The 21,360-nt window shown below is 44.0% G+C and overlaps 1 protein-coding gene across 1 annotated transcript; it reads left to right on the top strand.

Annotated features, from left to right (window-relative positions):
• Window positions 1–13,222: 13,222 nt before the first annotated feature.
• TRAVEDRAFT_129060 (uncharacterized protein) lies at window positions 13,223–13,588 on the top strand (the record flags this gene model as incomplete). The annotated part of the gene is made up of 1 exon (XM_008043407.1): window positions 13,223–13,588. A coding segment is annotated over one exon (366 nt), but the record flags the coding sequence as incomplete, so codon positions are not given.
• Window positions 13,589–21,360: the final 7,772 nt, after the last annotated feature.

Genomic DNA, 21,360 nt, shown 5'->3' on the forward strand with positions numbered 1-21,360 from the left:
TGGGGTGGAGTATGGATGTCGGAAGGGAAGTGGACTCTGTAGTCTTGACACTCGTGTGTAGTGCATGTATGAGAGCTGTAGGCGGCATAGGCATGGTCTGAATGACAGCAGGATCATGGATAGTCGGAGCTTCCGGGCTCAAATACTCGGACAGTGTTGTTGCAGTGGCAGTCAAGTCGGTTGTTTGGCACAGAGCAGGTAGATTAAATTGAAGAAATCCTAGGATAGACAGCATAGGCGAGGGGAGAATGATCTCTTTAATGGGAAGAGGAATGTCGAGATGTGCAGGAGTAGGCGGCATGTTGTCAGAGAGACAGCTCAGGATCTCTGCGCGAAGGACGCAAACACTTGTCTCGCAACCAACACTGGACAATCTTCTAGAAAATAGCCGAAGATACAAAAAGGTGCACCATGCCAGGTTCGAACCACCAGTCACACTGCCTCCTCCCGCCCGAACAAGAGTCGAAATTTGTCGAATGTACCGCTGGGTCACAGGCCCTACAGGGAGTTGTCGAACATGTCAGTTAGTCGAAGTGTGTCACCGGTCACAGGCCGTGTTGTATTGATCGAAATGGTACAGTAGTCAATGTGGGACATACATAGGTGTTCACACCACATTTGAGTACTATGTTGCATGTGTGTTGATACCTGGTATAGGTTCAACACAAACCCTGAACACTTGAACATGGGGTTTGGTTCAAAGTCCACCTTTTAGTAGGGGTATCCAGGGTGACCAACCATTACAAGAGGCACATTGGCCCAAATTCTGGTCTGGGATAGGCTTGGAGCCACACCAAAACTGGACTCCAGGTCCAGAATCCTGCTTAGAAGTGACACTTACTAGATAACAAAGCACCCTAGTGCAGTGCTTCGTTCACTATTATTGGAGTCCCAAGCCTGTCCCCAGCCTGTCTCCAGTTCGGAACAGAAGACCAGTTCAGGTCCCCCGACTAGGAGGTCCTTAAACCCAGTGAGTGGCCACATCCAAATTATTTCTGGATTATCAATTACCCTAATTAATAGCTTTCTGGTGATACAAATTTCAGGACATATGAACTAGTAGGAGGGAGGATATTGAGACAATTGTAGTGGGGCCCAATTAAGACCACATTCTGCAGCAGTGTTACATCCTGTGCACCCAACCTCTGAACCCCCGGTCTTAACCTTTGAACTCCCATACAAACTACTGGTTTCCAACTCTATTCTGACTTCTTCTATTTAGACCTTTCTGTAACCCTGTGCTGGGGTTACACCAGACACTGCTTGGTTCTGCGCACTCCACACTCCCTGCACTCCCTGAACCACCACATGCCCCGCCCCGCTCCTCTGCTCGCTTACTGCCCGCTGCCCTGTTTGCTTACCACCCGCCTTCTGCTCGCTCCCCCGTACAAACACAAATGTTGTGAGTGAACTATTTGTACACGACCTCGGTATACTATATCTACCTCACCTCCCGCACCTTTGTTGCCCTAACTTACATTATGGCAATGAAGGTACATTCACTGTTGCTCCCTCATGTATTGTCCTGGAACTTACATTATGGCCACAAAGGCTCATTTCCATTTTGTGCTTCAGACTGCTTCAGTGAAACCACCGACACTGCAGCAGTTTACACTTTCTATCTTGGTGCAAGATGCCAAGACACTCCTCTCTGTCTCTAAGCTTGACTTCTATTTGACATCTCCCCTCTCCTTTCCACCCGACTCTTTAGTCTTGTCCCAGAGCTACAGAACTACGTCAGTTCCGGTACTTGTACGGGGGCCCCCACCCCTGAGTCGGTATCTCTTGTAAATTGAGGACACCTGGTGAGTGTGTCTGAAGCATTACTACTGTAGCTATATGACCAATCTGGTGGGTCACCAGTCACATCAACCTCTGCTGCACTGCTTTTGGGCCCTTGTCCTAGGTCACCGCAGCCCCCTGCCACTTTGTCCGGTGGTTCTTGGCTGGTCATATTGTTCTTAGGGCTCGCCGGCAGCCCCTGCGGAGCTGCTACACCACTTTGTACCTGCCAGTCATAGTCCCTAGGTGCTCACACCACCTTCAGCTGCAGCACCACTTTCAGTCCCACCGATCACACCAAAACCCCTCACCAGTTTGGTTGTATAGCTGCAGTGATAGTTTTGCGAAGTCCTCACGCCTGGTGCTCACTACTTCAGGACTTGTATTAACCCCCGAACTTCCACGCACGGTCCTAACAGGCAGGGGAACATTGAGCATGGCTCCTGTGCCAGTGAATGTGGTCTTGTTTGTTCTCAGCCACAGCTACAACTCATTTTGCATCACAACATAGGACTATTATATATTTTTAGAAAGGTGGATTCAATGTGCATCTAATGGTGGTACAATTGTTGTTTTATTATCTCTGTACAATGGACAGTTTTACTCTCACTATTTCATCTGTCTAGCTTCACGATCACATTGTAGCACACTTTGTTACATAGGGCAGAAGACAGTACTAGCAGTTCATCAAATAAACTACATTATCTTGACCTGAACATCTTTTTACTCTGATTTATGCCTTCAAATGGCACAGTATTGACCCACAAATAGCACCATTATGTGGTGCTCAATTTTGTCAAACTGACAGTATATAACACTTAATATATTGCTGAGGAATATGTTAATCTAGACCTATTAGGAGCTAACCCTAACCCTATGAACATTACAAAATTTTGTATATGGCGCCTATCAAAAAGCTAATGATGGATAAGTGATTTTTCCCACAGGGTTGCATGGGTGTCACACAAGTTGGCAGGAAGATCACCCCATAAGAAACGATTTCTTTGTTCCTCATCAATTGTAATTTGCTGATGGACCTGGTGGGTTATGGCTTGACAACTGATGTCCATGCTTGTGGTGGCGACCAATGCAGGCTGCATGAGACAGGAGAGCAGCAACATGAGCTGGTCCACGCAACACCACCACTGGTAGCCTACATCTGTACTTGGGTGGAGAGGGCCATGGCTGGCAGGTCTGATTGATGAGGGTACATATCCCTCAATATAATTCATATAGTTGAACTAAGGTTGAGATTGATAATGCATTTAAATTTGACACAGAACAAACTATGGGCATGGTGTTGATATATGTAGAAGCCTTTGAACAGTCCACATCCACATGCATTGATTTTGTATTAATTGAAGATTCCACTGCTTTCATCTGCTAGGAATACTCAGACATCAAAACTCTCATTTTTTGCTCCAAGTTTTCATCTTTCTGTAGTCAACATACTCAAATATGCATTACTTTATATAGTGCTTGGATTGATACAACATCACATAGATGCTGTTAGAAACACCACATAAATGTTATCAGGGGATTTCCTGCACTGGTATATTACAATGGCATCACAATATTCCATATGCTCTTGAGTAGAGTGAAGATCCAAGCTTACTTGAAGTGCCGCTATAACAATCACCTATGTCACTTAGAGATCCTTATTTCATCATGGTATAGATGTCCTTTTTAAATAACCTGGCTTATTACAGACTTTATTTTATTCCATGCCCGGTTATTTGGCTCTGGAGATGATTTTTATAGCATTTCTTGATCATCTTCTAGCATCAATGAGTCATTTGATAAACCAAGCCACATCAGCAAATGGAGTCATATTATCACCATCAATGCAGTTTTAGTGATGTTATATGACAAGCATTTGATTGACAATTGATTAAGGCTGATTCATATCATTATTAGCCCCTTTCAAAACCTAGATAGCTTCTAATTAAGAGTTTACCCATACTTGATTCTTTCAAGGAAACTCAGCAAGACATTCATCTTTGTAGCTACTTTCATAGCATGCAATGGATTGTACACACCTTACTCAAGAGCTTGATGAAATAGCCCTGGAATGAATGGTGTAATCCTGTTCATTAGATGGATATTATCACCTGATGCATTCATTTCTTCACATTTTGGAAGCACCTTTTTAATGCTTGATATGCCCACCATTTGAACTGCAACAGGGCACCCTTTAACAACACAATGTCTTTTGGCACTCTCATCTTGATGCAATGTCTTCACACATATGTATATTACACTATGAAACACACATTCTCAGCATGATTGTGTAACCTCATCATATGATCAAATTGTCATATATGATGCAATAGCATACATCAGCTGTAATGCTGCATTCATGATAGTCTGAACTCTGTTTAGAATTATTTAACAATCATATAGAGAGCACCATTGAAGAGAGGTCAAAATTCTGAACCTGGTGGTCTATAACACTTGGGGGGAGGCAATGATGTCATCAGGTCATGTGCCATGTAACACCTGATATTATGCATAGGAAAACACTAACCTAGACTCACATTGATCCCCATTAGTGACCAATTGTGACCCAGAGTCACTTATGGTGGGTTGTCTGGCTTGCAGCACTCACAGATGTGCTCAGTATTTTATAAAAACACCCCCATTGCATTCTCCTCATCAACAGCTTTCTGGTGATATATATTAGTTACAATTGATGAGGAACGAAGAAATCGTTTCTTATGGGGTGACCTTCCTGCCAACTCAAGTCGTGTACGTGGGAAAAAATTTTGGAACCCAGCTGAACAGAGGTTAATTTTGTAATAGGCGCCACATACAAAATCTTGTAATGTTCACAGGGTTAGGGTTGGATTCCAATAACACAGCTTAGGGTTAGCCTTAGATCAGTTCTAATCACAACTCTTACCACATGTAAAGCCTCTTCCCTGGGCGCTTGGGTAACCCTAGCTTGCACAGCACATGTGCCCTTCACTGCCCACTACTGTATATGCCTATAGGCTATGCTCTGTATCAAAACATGACTTTAACACATGATATAGTGTAGCTCAAGCACTACACCCTTAGTTTCCTTTCAGAGCTATAATCTGGTAGTAGTAGTTATATGCCATATGCCACTACAAGAGGCTAGTCAGCTATCAGTTGACTTGTTATGTACTGACATATAGGGTGAAATCTGTTTTTGCATGCCATCCATTATTGCCAGTCACTGAGGCAATTGAGGAAATGAACTCATGCATGCATCCTGGCCTAGAATACATAAAAGGGTAAAGATGAGGTATGTCTTGAATTGAGAGTGCAATTTGAAACAAATGGAAGCCATAATAGCACCATGATGCAGTGCTTGTAAAGAGCTTCTAGATGAGGTATAATATATGCTATATGGATGAGAAATGTTGAAATAGCAAAGGAAATATTGTCATTGTAAGGTTGAAATTGAGGTATTTCCTTTTTATATTCTAGAAATTTGCATCAATCAGGACCATAACAACACCATGTTGTAGATCTTGTAAAGGGCTTTCTAATGATATATAATATGTGCTTTATGGATGAGAACTGGTGAAAGCGCAAGGGAAATACTGCTAAGAAGCAGCTGCTCTTCATAAAATTGTTCTCAGGACCACGAGTGCTAGTAGATCGCACTGGCCCAGCGCAATCTACTAGCGGCCATCGGACTTCACCAAATCACGCTTTGGGCGCTTATTGGCCGATAGGATCAGGCTCTATTAACCCTTCTTTAGAATGCATTTGTTGGCCATTGATACATTATGTAGGGTATATATGACCCGGAAAACACCTCCATTGTATAGAGCTCAACCAGCGAATTCCAATGGTACATAAACCATTATTTATTGGTAACCAGGGTACCTCATAAAACTGTTAGGACCGTGCACGGAAGTTTGGGGGTTAACGAAGTCCCGAAGTACCGAGCACCAGAAAGGAGGACTTCGCGAAACTATTAGTAACGCGCCGGGCACACACTTGTCGGGCGTCCCCGGTTTACGAGAAGTACCGACTCGGGGGTCGGGAGTACAAGTACCGGAACTAACAAAGTTCCGGAACGGGACTAGAGAGTCGGGGGGACAGGAGAGGGGAGAGGTCGAGAGCAGAATAGAAGACAAGCTTAGAGACGTAGTTCGGGGGTCGGAGGTTCGGAGGTCGGAAGTCAGAGGTCGGAGGTTCGGAGGTTCAGAGGTTCGAGGGTAGAAAGGAATTGGATAAGTGAACGAGATATCCGAACTGAGTAGCTAGTACAATCCAGTTCCTTTAAATACTGAGAAGCCTAATTGTCTTCGGGAACAATAAGAAGTACCGTAAAGGAAAGTCCGGGACTTCGGGATATAACTCGTGTCTGAAAACAATAAGCCTTTTGTCTAGGTAAGTGTTTTGGCGCGAGGCGCCAAGAGGGAAAGGTCTAAATAGAAGAAGTCGGAATAGAATCGGAAACCGGTAGTTCATACGGAGGTTTGGGGGTTGGCCCGGGGGTTCGGAGGTTGGGCGCACGGGATGTAACAAAAACACAATTTGGTGTATTTTTGTATAACTCTATTGCAACTTGTTGATCATCTGCTGTGAAAGGCAAGCATTCACTAAATTTATGACTTTGCATGGGAATATTATCCTACACATTAGAATACACACATTAGAAAAGAGACAATGTGAATAGCATCACAATTGGCAGAATTGTGGGCTCAACACCTGTTTTAGTCTTCTGCTTTGCAGGAGGTCTTGAATTTTGAACACTACAGAGATCAGATAAAAACTTGTGAGTGTCACCATCAGGTAGAGCTCTTAAATAGGTTTCTGATGGTATATAACACATGTATATTTGCCAAAGGAATAGCAGAGGAATCAACCCATATGCACTTTTGTAGCCCATTTATCAATGATACCAGTCAAATGGGAGCAGAGATTGAATTCTGCCGCCCGGCATACGCCTGGGTCGGATTTTCGACCCAGGCGTATGCCGTGCGGCAGGGTCACGTGACTCTACTGTGACCTCCGTGGCTCTAAGCATCTATGTCTGGCAACCTCACATGATGTTCACCAAATCAAACAAATGTGGTATCACCAGAAAGCTATGGGTCAGGAGAATACAATAGGGGTGATTGTATGATATTCTGAGCCCATCTGTTGGAACTACAAGCCAAACAAACTGCTATAAGTGACACTTGGTCACAATATGTCACTAACAGGGGATTGAAGTGGGTCTAGAGCAATGAATTGCTAAGCAATATATGAAGTGTTATATACCATTAGGTTCAGAAAATTGAGCTCTACACAATGGTGCTATTGGTGGGTTAACAGGATGCCATTTGAAGGCATCAAGTGGAGTACAACACAATAAATAGATTTCTAGGTTCTGATAATGCAGATTGTATGCACATCATATAGTGTTCATGCTCAGTCTGTCATATGCCTGTTCTTACTATCACATCTTAATACATCTTTATTACATAAGAAGAAGATAGTGGTAGCAATGCATCCAATGAACCAGCTGGCAGATTAACACCCGTGTATTGCATATAATGGCATGGTCATATCACCATTAGATCAACAGAAGGTAGCTTTCTGAAGATAGACAATAGTCCCATGTTATGGTACAAAATGGGCCAACAGTACACATATGGTATTGCAATTGGGCTCCCTTCACAAATGTCTCAATAATGTGGTGTCAATTGGTCCATATGTCATAAAATGTATATCACCACAAGGGGGGTCGAACAAATCTAGGATAGACACAGAGCTGGAGGGGGAGGGGTACCTGGTACTCGCTGGGAGTGTATGAAATGAAATAAAGTCTGCTGTGAACAAAAAATGTCTGACTTTCCTTTTTTAGAAGGTATGTCGGGTGTCTATGACTGTGAATGTAGTTGACGCAGCCATTGGGTGTCCTTGAATCTCCGGTGCCATTGTTCCCACTATTAGCCACATTGGGGGCTTTTGCCATGGCTATACATATGCGTGGTGGACATGGGGGCAGCAAGTAAAGATGCTTGCAAGAAGAAGACACAGGCTTGTATTAGTACTGGTGTAGTAGTATTACTGTGGTTGAAATTGGTATAAATGACTTTTTAAAACACACAAATGGCACTTTTGATGGGGGTGGGGGGGTGGTATCTTCATATCAGGCTGGCACTGAAATAAATTCTTGGGGGGGAGGGGGGTGGTACCCTGCAAATCACCGTGTATATGATTTTTGGAGCATTGTGTCAAGAAAAATTTTCTTCGGTCCCCCTTGATTACGATTGATGAGGAACGAAGAAATCGTTTCTTATGGGTGAGCTTCCTGCCAACTTGCGTGATGCCAATCTGACCCCGTGGGAAAATTTGACTTACCCATCATTAGCTTTCTGATAGGCGCCACATACAAAATTTTGTAATGTTCACAGGGTTAGGGTTGGATTCCAATAGCACAGCTTAGGGTTAGCCTTAGCTCAGTTCTAATTGCAACCCTTACCACATGTAAAGCCTCTCCCTGGGTGCTTGTGTAACCCTAGGTTGCACAGCACGTGTGGCGCTCCCTGCCCACTATGCCTACAGGCTATGTCCCTTAACACATGATATAGTGTAGTTCAAGTGGTATACCCTTAGTTTCCTTTTAGAGCTACAATCTGATGGTATTATTTGTATGCCATATGCCACTAAGAGAGGCTATACATTACTAGCAATATGCTAGTAGTGGTGAAGGGTCTATAACGATTCCCACCAAGAGAGAACGCTGATCAAGTATTAGATGGGGAATTATGTGTACACATAGGACATGTTATAGTGCCATCATATCTGTTATTGTACATCTTTCATCATTGGCAGTTACTAGAGTGATTGAAACTTCAGTTTATCTACCCCATGTTTGGATTGAAAGACTACAATTGAAGTATTTCTTTTTCTTATGTCCCAATTCCAGAACAATATCAAATGTAATGGCACCACGTTGTAGACCTTGTGAAGAGCTTTCTGATGATATATAATATGTGCTATATGGATAAAAACTGGTGAAGCAATGGGGGAAATACTGCCAAAAAGCGGCTGCTTTTCAAAAAATGTTTCCAAGTACCACGGGCGCTAGTAGATCGCGCTGGCCCAGCGCGATCTACTAGCGCCCATCGGACTTCACCAAATTGCCTTTAGGGCGCTTATTTGCCCACACAATCAAGCCCTGTGAAGCCTTCTTTAAATCACATTCATTATCAATTTATGGACCATTGACAACATATAACCCTCCAAAACCAGCACCATTGTGTAGAGCTCAGCAAGCACTTTCCAATGATATACATATCACCATTTATTGGTAAGCACAGTATGGCATAAAACACGATTTGGTACATTTTGCACCACTTTGTAGGCAAATGCTATGTTTGTGATCTTTGAAGCCCAATATCATGTTCAGGTATCGATTATCAGTGCATTATGTTCCTTTGAATGTACTGGGTCTACAATGGAAACAATCATATATATACCATCCAAACTGACAGAGATATAAACCCTACTATCTGTGCTTACCTCTTGCTGATATTATATTGAGGTATAGCATCTATTGTGTAGGTACACTAGATGTATACCATCACAGTTGAATAGAGATCGATATTCTGAGTCCAGTGGTATATGACACTTGACCATTTGGTGAATATATGCTATGGTACTAGCACTTATTGCCAATTGTGGCACTAATGGGAATTAATCTAGCTGATATCTTATCATAATGGAACCAGATCCTTCATCTCTTTGCACAGATGGATTCACCTTGTAAACAGCTTCCTGGTGATATATAATATGTCATATTTGGACAAGTGGGAGCTGAGATATTGACCTTTCTCTGTTTGGAGCCAAACAAAGCCAAAGCAAATGGCATGCCGACGCGGATTAGCGTCGTCGTGCCACTAGCTTTGGCTTTGTTTGTTTTCAGCCACAGCTCGACATAATCTGGTCATTGATAGGCGATTATATGGTGGAACATACTACTATCATATATCACCAGAAAGCTGCTGATGAGGAGAATGCAATGGGGGTGTTTGTATGATATTATGAGCACATCTGTGAGTGCTGCAAGCCAGACAACCCACCATAAGTGACACTGGGTCACAATCTGTCACTAATGGGGATCAATGTGAGTCTAGGTCAGTGTCTTTCTGAGCATGATATGAAGTATTCTATACTGTCAGGTTCAGAAAAGTGAGGTCTACACAATGATGCTGTTGGTAGGTCAAAAGGATGCCAATTGAAGGCATAAATTGGAGCAAAAAGATGTTCAGTACCAGATAATGCAGTTTCTCTAATGCATTGCCAGCATATCTTCTGGCCTATATAATGAAAGTGTCTTGCAATCTAATAATGAAGCTGGATACATAGAATAGGGAGCATAAAGACTGGATATTGTCCATACAATCTAGCAATGGCCTTCAGCCACAATTAGTGTTTGGTGCATTAAAACCTGTATACTCAATATAAAACCATGATTGTACCACCATTAGATGCACAATGGAAAGACCTTTCCAATGATATACAAATGTCCTAAGTTGTGGTGAGGAATGAGCCAACAGTGCGCAAAATGAGTTGCAGCTGTGGCTGAGAACAAACAAGACCATACTTGGTGGCAGGGGAACGCAGAGCACGGCTCCCCTGCCACCAAGTATGGTCTTGTTTGGTTCCCATCACAAATGCCTCAATATCTTGGCCCCCACTAGCCCCTATGTCATGCAATATATATCACCAGGAAGCTATGGATGAACAGAATACATATATTCAGAAACAATCAGGATGTGGCCGGTGCAGGGGCCACTCAGATACACAACACAAAATCCTATTAGTGCCACAATTGGAAAAAAGCGCCCATGGCACATGACCTGATGACATCATTGCCTCCCCCCTAGTGTTTTATAACACCAGGTTTAGAACTTCAATCTCTATCCAATGGTGTTGTCTATATGATTATTAAATAACCCTAGAAGGAGCTCAGAATATCATGAATGCAGTATTACAGGCTGTTGCACTATATTTAGCAATCAGATCAGGTGATATGGTTACACAAGATAGAGCATACAGATAATAATGGAAGCCTAATAAGATTATCACTCTGCTGAACATTGCCCTGTTGCCTTTTGAAAATAGTGCATAGTGTAAGCATCTGAAATATCATCAATGTAAAGTGTATGATCAGGCTATTCATTGAAGGGCTTGTTCATTGTCTATCTGATCCATTTTATGCCATGACAGTACTTGCAAATATCAATGTCTTCCTGGGCAAACTCAAAAATTCAGCAATAGGCTGTAATGAGTAAACCCTCACCTGTAAATTGCCTAAGCTTGAGAGGAAGCCTTTAATGCTAGAGAATCAGCCCTGCTCAATATAGGAAAGGAGTGACTGTCATGTAACATGTATAAGACTACATCTAGGATATAGTAAGCCAATATTTTCACTTTATTCAAGGCTTGGGCACAGCAATGTTGATTACCATGGGGCTTGCCTAGCTGAGCACAGAGGTCAGATAATATAAGTTTGGATTGGATCAATAGTTGAGTGTGACAAATGAAGTGGAAAAGAATACTGGATGCTTGAAAACAAATACATCTGAAATATTGATCAGATATAGTTTGTATGTGTGAGAAAATATTGATTCACATTGTCCTGCATATTGTGATTGGAAGAAAGTGGTGCAGTTATAGCACATAATATACATCAGTGCTTATGAATCATCTGCACTGTGAAGGACACTATTGTCTCACATCTGCTAATGTACTTCTGCAGTGGCTGTAAACAGTTTATAACAGGTATACTAGTATATTTTGATATCCAAATTGCATACACTAAAATTGCATACACCAATAGGGTGAATCACTCAGAAAATTGTGATGTGTTGTTGCAGTGCTTTTGACACTAAGACATGCAGTATTTCTGTACTGTATAGGAGTATATATTACTCCTATTTAGATAGCACAGATACCAAAGAGCAAATAACAAATGGCAGTTTGATTCAATGTCATTGAAAAATTCATTCTCATCAATCGGACCTGCCAGCCATGGCCCTCTCCACCCAAGTCACCAGAAAGCTATGGATGAGAATTCATATGTGCACACAAGATTCCATCAATGCCACAAGTAGCAATAAGTGCCCAAGGGCACAGACCTGATGGCACACCAACACGGAATCACGTTGTGGTGCCACTAGCTTTGGCTGTGTTTGTTTTCAGCCACAGCTCAAAATAATATGCTTGTTAATAGGTGATTGTATTGTGGAACATACTACAATTATATATCACCAGAAAGTTGTTGATGAGTAGAATGTAATGGGGGTGTTTATATGATATTATGAGCACATCTGTGGGTGCTAGGCACCAAACAACCCACCATAAGTGACTCTGGGTCACAATTTGTCACTAATGGGGATCAGTGTAGGCCTAGGTCGTGTTTTCCCAGGCCTAATATGAAGTGTTATATACTGTCAGGTTCAGAAAATTGAGCTCTACACAATGGTGTTGTTTGTAGGTCAATGGAATGCCATTTGAAGGCATACATTGAAGTGAAAATATGTTCAGGTCCAGATAATGCCGCTTCTTTAATGCATTTCTAACACTATCTTCTGCCCTGTATAATGAAAATGCCTTGAAATGTAATAATGAAGCTGGATAGATGAAGTGGTGGGTATAAAGGACCAGGTAATGTGTGGCTGAGAACAAACAAGACCACATTCACTGGCAGGGGAGCTGCACTTTGTGTTCCCCTGCCACAAAATGTGGTCTTGTTTGGTTCCCAACACGAATGTCTCAATATTTCCCCTCCTACTGGACCATATATCATAAAATATATATCACCAGGAAGCTAACAATAAGGGGAATTCATATTCAAAAATCATCTGAATGTGGCCAATGCAGCCACTATGCACAGTACAAAATCCTATTAGTGCCACAATTGGAAAAAGCGCCAAGGCACATGACCTGATGACATCTTGCATTCCTCCAAGTGTTATATACCACCAGGCTCAGAATTTCAATATCTTTGAAATGGTGCTGTCTATATGATTGTTAAATTATCCCAAAAAGAGCTTAGATTATCATAAATGCAGTATTACAGTTAATGTGTGCTGCTGGACCATATGGCAATCTGATCAGATGATGAGATTACAGTGGCGCTCAAAAGTTGTGCACGCCAGTATTAGCCGCCCGTGCGCCGCAGTCTTTGTCCCGTACCGTCTGTAAATATGCATGTAATAATGTGAAATTTGGCCCGAGGATACACTATAGGATGTAGACTATGCCGTTGAATTTTGAGACCAATCGGCGGTCAGTGGAGGACGGTACATGCAAAGCAACAATGCTGGGCTTTTGTGAGTACTTGTTTGGGCCCCCTTCCCACAGATAGCCTTCGTCATCCTTCGGGAATAATTCAACAACTATCTCACTATAAACCCCGAAACTTTGTTGAACACACGGTCTCACTATTCTTCACCCAATGCCCAAACTTACTCCCACCAAAAAGGCCAAACTTTGGACCATGTACGAGAATGGCCACAAGACTGGTGACATCGCTGCTGAGCTCGGCTACCATCCCTCCACCATCTGTCGCAACTACGCCAAACTACAAGAAAATCTTGATTTCTACACCAAACCGACCCGGACTGGCCGCCCACGCATTCTCAGCCCACGCTCGCTGCGGCACACCGAGATGTTGATCAAGAGTGGGAAGGCCCGCGATGCTGCCAACATCAAGCGCTCGCTTTTCCCCAAGGCTGGCTACTCAACTGTCCAGCGAAACCTGGCGGAAATTGGGTATCCCGGACGTCTACGCCGTGAGAAGCCACTGCTAACCGCGGCTCACGTCAAGGGTCGCGCCACGTGGGCTACGGCGCACGAGGGGTGGTCAGAGTGGGACTGGCAATGGGTGGTCTTCTCGGACGGGTCGAAATTCAACCTTTTTGGCTCGGATGGGAAGCAGTATTGCCGGAGACAGCCCGGAGAGGAGTTTGAAGATTGGAATGTGAAGAAGAACGTGAAGCATGGCGGTGGAAGTCTCCAGGTGTGGGGGTGCCTGACATGGGATGGTCCCAGGCGCCTCCACCGTGTCGAGGGGCGCATGAACGCGGTCCAATACTGTGATATCCTCGATTCCTCCTTTCTGGGATCACTCTCCGATCACTCTTACACAATCTCCAACATCATCTTCCAGCAAGACCTCGACCCGAAGCACACTTCTTGGCGTGCAAGGACTTGGTTTGCTGACCACAACATCACGATGCTGCCCTGGGCACCCTCCTCCCCCGATATGAACATCATTGAACATGCCTGGTATCAGCTGGATAGGCAGGTGCGTGCTCGGAATCCCCTTCCGACCAACCTCGACCAGTTGTGGGCTGCGCTGCAGGAGGAATGGGAACGGCTGGATATTGAGTTTATTCACAAACTCTACAAGTCCATGCCACGCCGTGTGGCTGTGTTGAAGGAGGCAAAGGGTCGCTATACTAAATATTAACACATGTACATGTTTTGTTTTGTTTCAAATAATGTTTTCCCAACTGTAGTGCTATGTGAATGTCAATCCTCGAGTAGCTCATACGTTGGGCGCCTAAGTGTACTGCCCACTCGGACATGGTAGCCTGACGACAATTGAACAAATTATGATAAAAATATTATGTACATGTGAAGAGATCCATGAAGAACAATACTACAAAGTTTCGAAGGAATCTGTTTGGTAGGAAAGATGCAGCAGCCAAAACACAGGCCGCCGGACCGGTGTGCATGACTTTTGAGCGCCACTGTATATGATCATGTTAAGAAAGTGTGTTTTATGGTGTAATCCATGTTTGAAGACCTTGAATAATGCTGAGAGTGCCTAAAGACATTGTGCGGCTAAATGGTGCCCTGTTGCCATTCAGATGGAGGGGATAGTATGAACATTAAGGGAATGCTCCCAAAACTTGGAGGGCATAAATGTGTTAGAAGATAAAGATCAGGCCATTTATTGAAAGCCCATTTAACAAAGGATTTAATTGATATATGTCAGATCTACTGTATGCTGTCAGAGTAGCTACAAAGATGGATATCTTGTTGAAATCTTTACAATAAATCAATAGGAGTGGGGTATGGGTAAACTTTTACCTGAACAGTGTGTAGGATTCAATAGGGGCCAATACTAACAGAGAATTAACCTCAGTCAAAAAATCAATATAATGACTGTCATATGATATTAATAAGACTGCACTTATGGTGATAATGTGACTCCATTTTCTGATGTGGCTTAGTTTATATGACGACCTGTACATGCTGGGAGATAATTCAGAAATGCTATAAGTATGTCATCTGCAGAGCTAAATAACTTAGGTTTGGATTAAAATGAAGTCCGGGGTAAACAGAATCATAAAATGAGGATATCTCCACCATAGTGAGACAAGGATTTCCAAGTGACATGTGATTGTGATAGCTGAGTACCTGGGCAGATGAAGTGAGCTTAGATCATTACTCTACTCAACAACATATTGAGTATTGTACTATACTAGGAGAAGAAACTCCCTAAATATCTTCATGGGGTATCATCTGAGGTGTTACGATTGATGAGGAATGAAATCGTTTCTTATGGGGTGACCTTCCTGCCAACTCAAGTCGTGTACGTGGGAAAAAAATTGGAACCCAGCTGATCAAAGGTTAGTTTTCAAATAGGCGCCACCTACATCCTTTACTTACACAACTTGGGTTAGGGTTCCCCTTTATTAGCACAGCTTAGGGGTCGGTTCTAATTACAATTCTTACCACATGTAAAGCCTCTCCCTGGGTGCTTATGTAACCCTAGGTTGCACAGCACATGTGCCACTCACGGCCCACTATGCATACAGGCTATACACTGTATCAAGAGAGATCTTTAACAAATGTTATAGCGTAGTTCAAGTACTATACCCTTAGTTTCCTTTTAAGGCGATCATCTGGTAGTAGTATATGTATGCCACATGCCAGTAAAAGAGGCTAGTCAGCTATCACCTAACATAGAGCATCATATCTGTTTTTGTGTGTTATCTACCATTGGCAGTCACTGGAGTGATTGATGCATCAACTCATGCATGCATCCTGGCTTGGATTAGATGGGCAAAAGTAAAGTATGTCATATAAATCTACAGTGCAATATGAGGAAAATGGATACCATAATAGCACCATGGTGTACAGCTTGTGAAGAGCTTTTTGATAATGTATAATATGTGCTATATGGATGAGAACTGTTGAAGTAGTAAAGGAAATATCATCATTGGAGAGTTGAAAATCAAGTATTTCCTTGATCGATAGACTAACTTGTATCAAATCAAAACCATAATGGCACCATGTTGTAGAGCTTGTCAGAGGCTTTCTGATGATATATAATATGTGCTATATAGATAGGAACTGGTGAAACAGCGAGGAGAATACTGCCAAAATACGGCTGCTTTTCAATAAATCTTTCCAAGTACCACAGGGACTAGAATTCCATGCTGGCGCAGCACGGATGTCTGTTCGGCCGTCTCAGATAATGGTGCTCGCTGCCTGTCCCCTGACATATACCTAAATAAAAGCTGCTGTTAACAATAACCCCTATCCCATTGTATCCATGATAGTGCTTTGCTATTGTATGTCTTGCATACTTGGCTTGCTTTGTGGTGGGCACTTGGGGTGATTTGGTAGAGCCATGGCTGACAATCAGTGGCAGAACATCCATAACTCATCATGACACTCACCTTACCCGGAATTCCGGAACATCACCATCGCTCCACACCACTCCCCTGGGAGAGCGGGGATCCACAGAAAGAGCATATACAACTCCTTTGCATTATTTCTACCCTCCCGGTTCTGCGTGCTCATGCAGCACACCTCATTAACAACAAAAGCAAGACACTTGAGCTCGATGATGCTGCTCAAGCGGTGTGTCATCTGTCGCTCTCCATGCGCAACATGGCCCCTCATGCCCCATCTGCGTCAACAAGGCAGTTGAAAGCCATCTTGGTATGTCCTCACCCTGCTCCACTCTGTTTAAATGCGCCCAATCCGCTATGTGATTCTACTCCCCAGTTCCACACTAACCATTTCTTTCAAACACATATTTGCCATTTTGTACATCCCCACAACTTCGCTGTACTCAATGAACAATGTGTGTTTGGCTCAAAGTGTACCCTGACATCCTTGTGCTTCACAATAGGTGCATTTGATGTCGGCCAACCTACATCTCATCAAGAGCATGCTGCTTTGTGGGGCCGCTAGCAGCGCACAAGACATGCAGTGCTGATGTATCTAGATGTGCATTGACGGCCAACAGCCGAGGGGGAGAGGACGTCTGAGAAAAGGGGGGTGAGGGAGAGTAAGGGCTCGAGTTCCCTAGGACAGTTTGCCACAACTATGTACGCTGCGGATCCACCAAGACTGTTGTACTGCGGACCAATATATTATGTCCTTACTCTGATGCACGATACACCTCCGGGCTCCGTCGAATGAGGAGATAGATGGGCAACTGAGGCACAGACCTAACACCAGTAAGGGCGCAGCATGAACACAAACTTTGACACAGGCACAGGTGTGGGTGCAGACGCAAACACAGACACAGACACAAGATGGATGTGGATGCAGTGGGGGATGCAGTCGACAATGCTGTATGCTTGGTTGAGAGTGGGGCGTAACTCACTTGTAGGCCAAACACGATAAGACGTCCTGGACACAGACATTGACAGCCGGAGCAGAGGTAAAGAGGTAAAGAGGTGGGAGTTTTCTGGGGAGTCTCCAGGACCCCCCATTGACTATGTACAGGGTCCTATCTACGCAACAGTACTTGGGCTCGACCTATTTGGTTTGTGCAATGGTGCGATTGAGGCACACTTTGGACAGTGCACAGTGAGTACGATCGCGCTATCGTGCTCTGTGCCACTATCTCTCCTGAGTGTTGTACTGCTCTGGGGCATGTCCCGTGTGGCCGCTTCCATCCTTTCTCCTTCCCAGAATGAGCTGCTCCAACGCAGGCCTCCAGTGTGGCACACCCCAGCTCCAGTGCAGCTTGTGGATGTGGTGCCTCCAGTGCAGCACAATGTACCTTGGGCGCAGTGGCTTGCTGGCCTCAATAGCGGTGGGTGCTCATCAATGGCAGGGGGCAAAGCTAGCCAGGCAGGTCTGTCATGCATCGAATACATGCGCTCACAGTGGATGCCCGTACCAATGTGGACCGGGTGGTCATGGAGGGGTCGAGAGAATGTGGCAAAGCGGATGGGAATATTGGTGGACGAGGGTCTTCCAACTATGAACCATTTCAAGGTGTTCAACAGGAGCCCCAAGCGAAACCATCTCTCCCAATTGCAGCACTCTGGCACCCAGGCTCATACTATATGTAATGATATAGTAGCTGTAATTTGGGTATTTCTGAGTATCTCTGTGGTGTGTCCAAAACAGGTGTGAATGGCATCAATATGCTACTAATAATGCATACCATCAATCGGACCTGCCAGTCATGGCCCTCTCCACCCAAGTTGTGGTGTGAGTGCTGCTGGCCCCACAGGATTGAGTCGGTCTTGCTTGTAGGTCTGTTCCACCAGTGGCGGCCCGCACCTTCCATCTCCTGTAGCCAAGCAGCATTCAATGGTGGGCATAGACATGGGGAGAATATTGATGCAGAGGTGGAAGATGAGGATGTCAAATTGTAGATATGATATCCTTTTTAAGAGTCCAGATCATCCACATATATGGATCCTACATCGATTCCACCTTGTTTATCTGTGAAGAATATTCAGACATCAAAGTTCCCTGCGCTTGTTCTAAGTGTTTTTCAAAGTATTCAAATATGCATCATTGTTAATACAATCTAACATAGATGCTATCAAAGAGTCACCCACAGTATAACACTCACTCACTTTGGATAAATGAACTCCTGACACATGTTCAAGATACCCTCAGGTGTATCCCCTGGGGTCATCTTACTAGTTACATCGAAAAGGGAGCTGGAAGGGTAAGAGACGATCACAGTAAGAATGGGAATGCTGCTTCGGTGGAAAACATCCAGAGAGCAGAAGAGATGCTAGCCTGCCTAAGTAAACACACACTCCAACAACTATCATGATGATAAAAACCCCAGGATGCTTCTCACCATGAAGCTCGCTGTGGCACAGGAGGTGCATCCACCTGTTTAATGCATCAAGGTGATTGATATGTTTGCCAACAAAGGCATCCATATTTCGGAGAAAGGTTTATACTACAGTACATTGGTTCAGACACTCAGCGTAGTGAGTGGTAGTGTTGGACGTGAAGTTTGGCAACTTGAAGTTCCTCCTGTCAAGCCAGGACAAGATGTTCTGGGCAGTGTGCGGGATGGTGTGGCAGATGAGTGTGCTTGACCCCTTGGGCTATGCTAGAATACCTCGAAAAGGGTATCATGAGTTGCAAGTACAACATGAACCAATCAGATAGCACATCATACACATGTTGCATGTCTAGGAGAAGTGCTGTGATGTGTTAAGTAAGCCTCCTTGAAAATGGTGCAAGCACCCCGCAGCATAGTGTTGAGGCTTGATGTATGTATCAAAATCAGTCCGTGGGGAGCTTCACCCAAGATTTGCCAAGGTGAGGGACAAGAGTTAAGACGGAATCAACGTGCAGACACTTGGTCGATGCCAGAGTATTCTGCCTGAGGGGAACACACTATCGGGGGAGTGTGAACAGCAAAGGGTTCCATGCTTACTGTTGGTAGACCAAAAAAATGTGGGTGTGAGCTTTCCAAACTAGCTGTAAGGTTGAAGCCAGTAGGGGCTCTAGTTCATCACAGCACCAGAAGGATCACGTTCGCAAACAAGGCACATGGATACAATAGCGATTTAGTGGGATTTGGCGTGAAAGTAGCTAGTGGTGAAACAATGATTACCATATGCAACTCTTTACCCTTCCTCATGAGAATGGTCCTTGGTAGAACACACCACAAAAGCCTATGTAGGAGGAAATTTGCAGCGTAGAACAATGTGTGTGGATCTTGCAGATAACTGACATAAACTCACCACTCTGGGGATGATGCTGTTTGAGCATCTGCTTGACACACCAGTTCAACAAGACCCAGGAGGGGCTTTGAGGTGAGATAAAGTCATCAGCCGTCCTTGCGGGCATCATGATCCTTCTGAGATTGGCTTCCAAAGAGGGGTGCCTCCAGCAGCAGTCCAGATCCATAACAGCTTGGGCATGTTGATGCCAGCAACCTGATTGCAGAAAATGTCGCCAAGCATAAGATCTTGTCTGTGGGAGAGTGTCGGAGGCTCATGATTTGGTAACATATGATTAGGGCGAGGAGGTTGGTGTGCCTGCAGATTGCCAGTGCCCCTGTCGCAGTTCCTCAGGCTAGGCATCATAACACTGGTAGCAAAAGTGTCTACATCCAAATTGTTTCCACATCATTGGATTTTGCTAATCAACCTTATGATGGTTTAAAGTTGATGACATATGGACCAATATGTGCCAGGAGTTGAATATTTCTGATGGGAGCCGAATAAGACCTCAGCTGTAACACAGAGTGTGCAATATTGACTCATTTTTCTACTGCAACATATATCAGCAGAAATACCTCAATATAACAGTAGCAAGCGGTAAGCACAGATGGTTGTATCCATATCTCTGTCAGTGTGGATAGATGGTATATATGTCATTGCTTCTACAGTAGCCCCTGTATACAGGATGAAATAATATGTGGATGTTGAACCAATTCAAACCCACTGTGGGGTTTCAACAGCACAAAAGTTGCAATTATCACACTGAATTGAAACTTGGATGCACAAAAACCCTTCCACCTACCTCCACAAAGCCTCCCTGTTCTGTCTCCCTCAGTTCCTTCCTTTCTGCCTCTCTGCCCCTCCACCCTTAAACATTTCGCTATTCTTGGTTTTGGTCAACTTGCCAATGCTTACACACGCAGCCATCATGCTACTCTCATGCACGCAAAGGTGGCGGGTGTATATATGCAGACACATGGTAGTTCACACCTGCTGTCCGGACTGGATGAAGTACAGTTCTTGGTGGGCGGGTGAGTGTCTGCGTAGCTTGTAAAGGTTGAGATGAGTGGGTAACTTACAGAAACAATGTTCCAGTGCAGACGAGTGAACAAACACGATGGATGCTGGTCCTCTTTGTGCAGCCAGTTCTTGTTCCGATCTGGACATTCATCTGCCTTAAATACTCTTGCTACAGCAGCCGCAACCTTACCCGTGGGGTAAGTGGTAGGTAAGGGTAAACTCTTACTTCAAAGCTGTCTAGGGCTCAAAGGGGGCCAATAATATCAGAGAATCAAGCTTAATTATGTCAATGCAATGACTGTCATATAACATCTATAAAACCGCACTTATCGTGATAATATGGCTCCATTTGCTATGGTGGCTTGTTTTATAAGAATGACCTGTTGATGCTTGAGATGATTGAGAAATGCCTCAATGGTCTTCTGCAGTGCTAAATAATCAGGCATAGCATAAAATGAAGTCTGGGAAATGCCAGGTTATCAAACGAGGACATCTGCACTATGGTGAGCGAGCAAAAGCGAGGAAGTCCTTGAATATTGGTGTCAAACAGTGCAGGTGGGGTCGACATTCCTTGGACATACCTCACTTCGCTCTTGAACACAGTGGAAGC

Source organism: Trametes versicolor (assembly GCF_000271585.1).
Source record: "Trametes versicolor FP-101664 SS1 unplaced genomic scaffold TRAVEscaffold_9, whole genome shotgun sequence".
Taxonomy (NCBI): Eukaryota; Fungi; Basidiomycota; class Agaricomycetes; order Polyporales; family Polyporaceae; genus Trametes; species Trametes versicolor.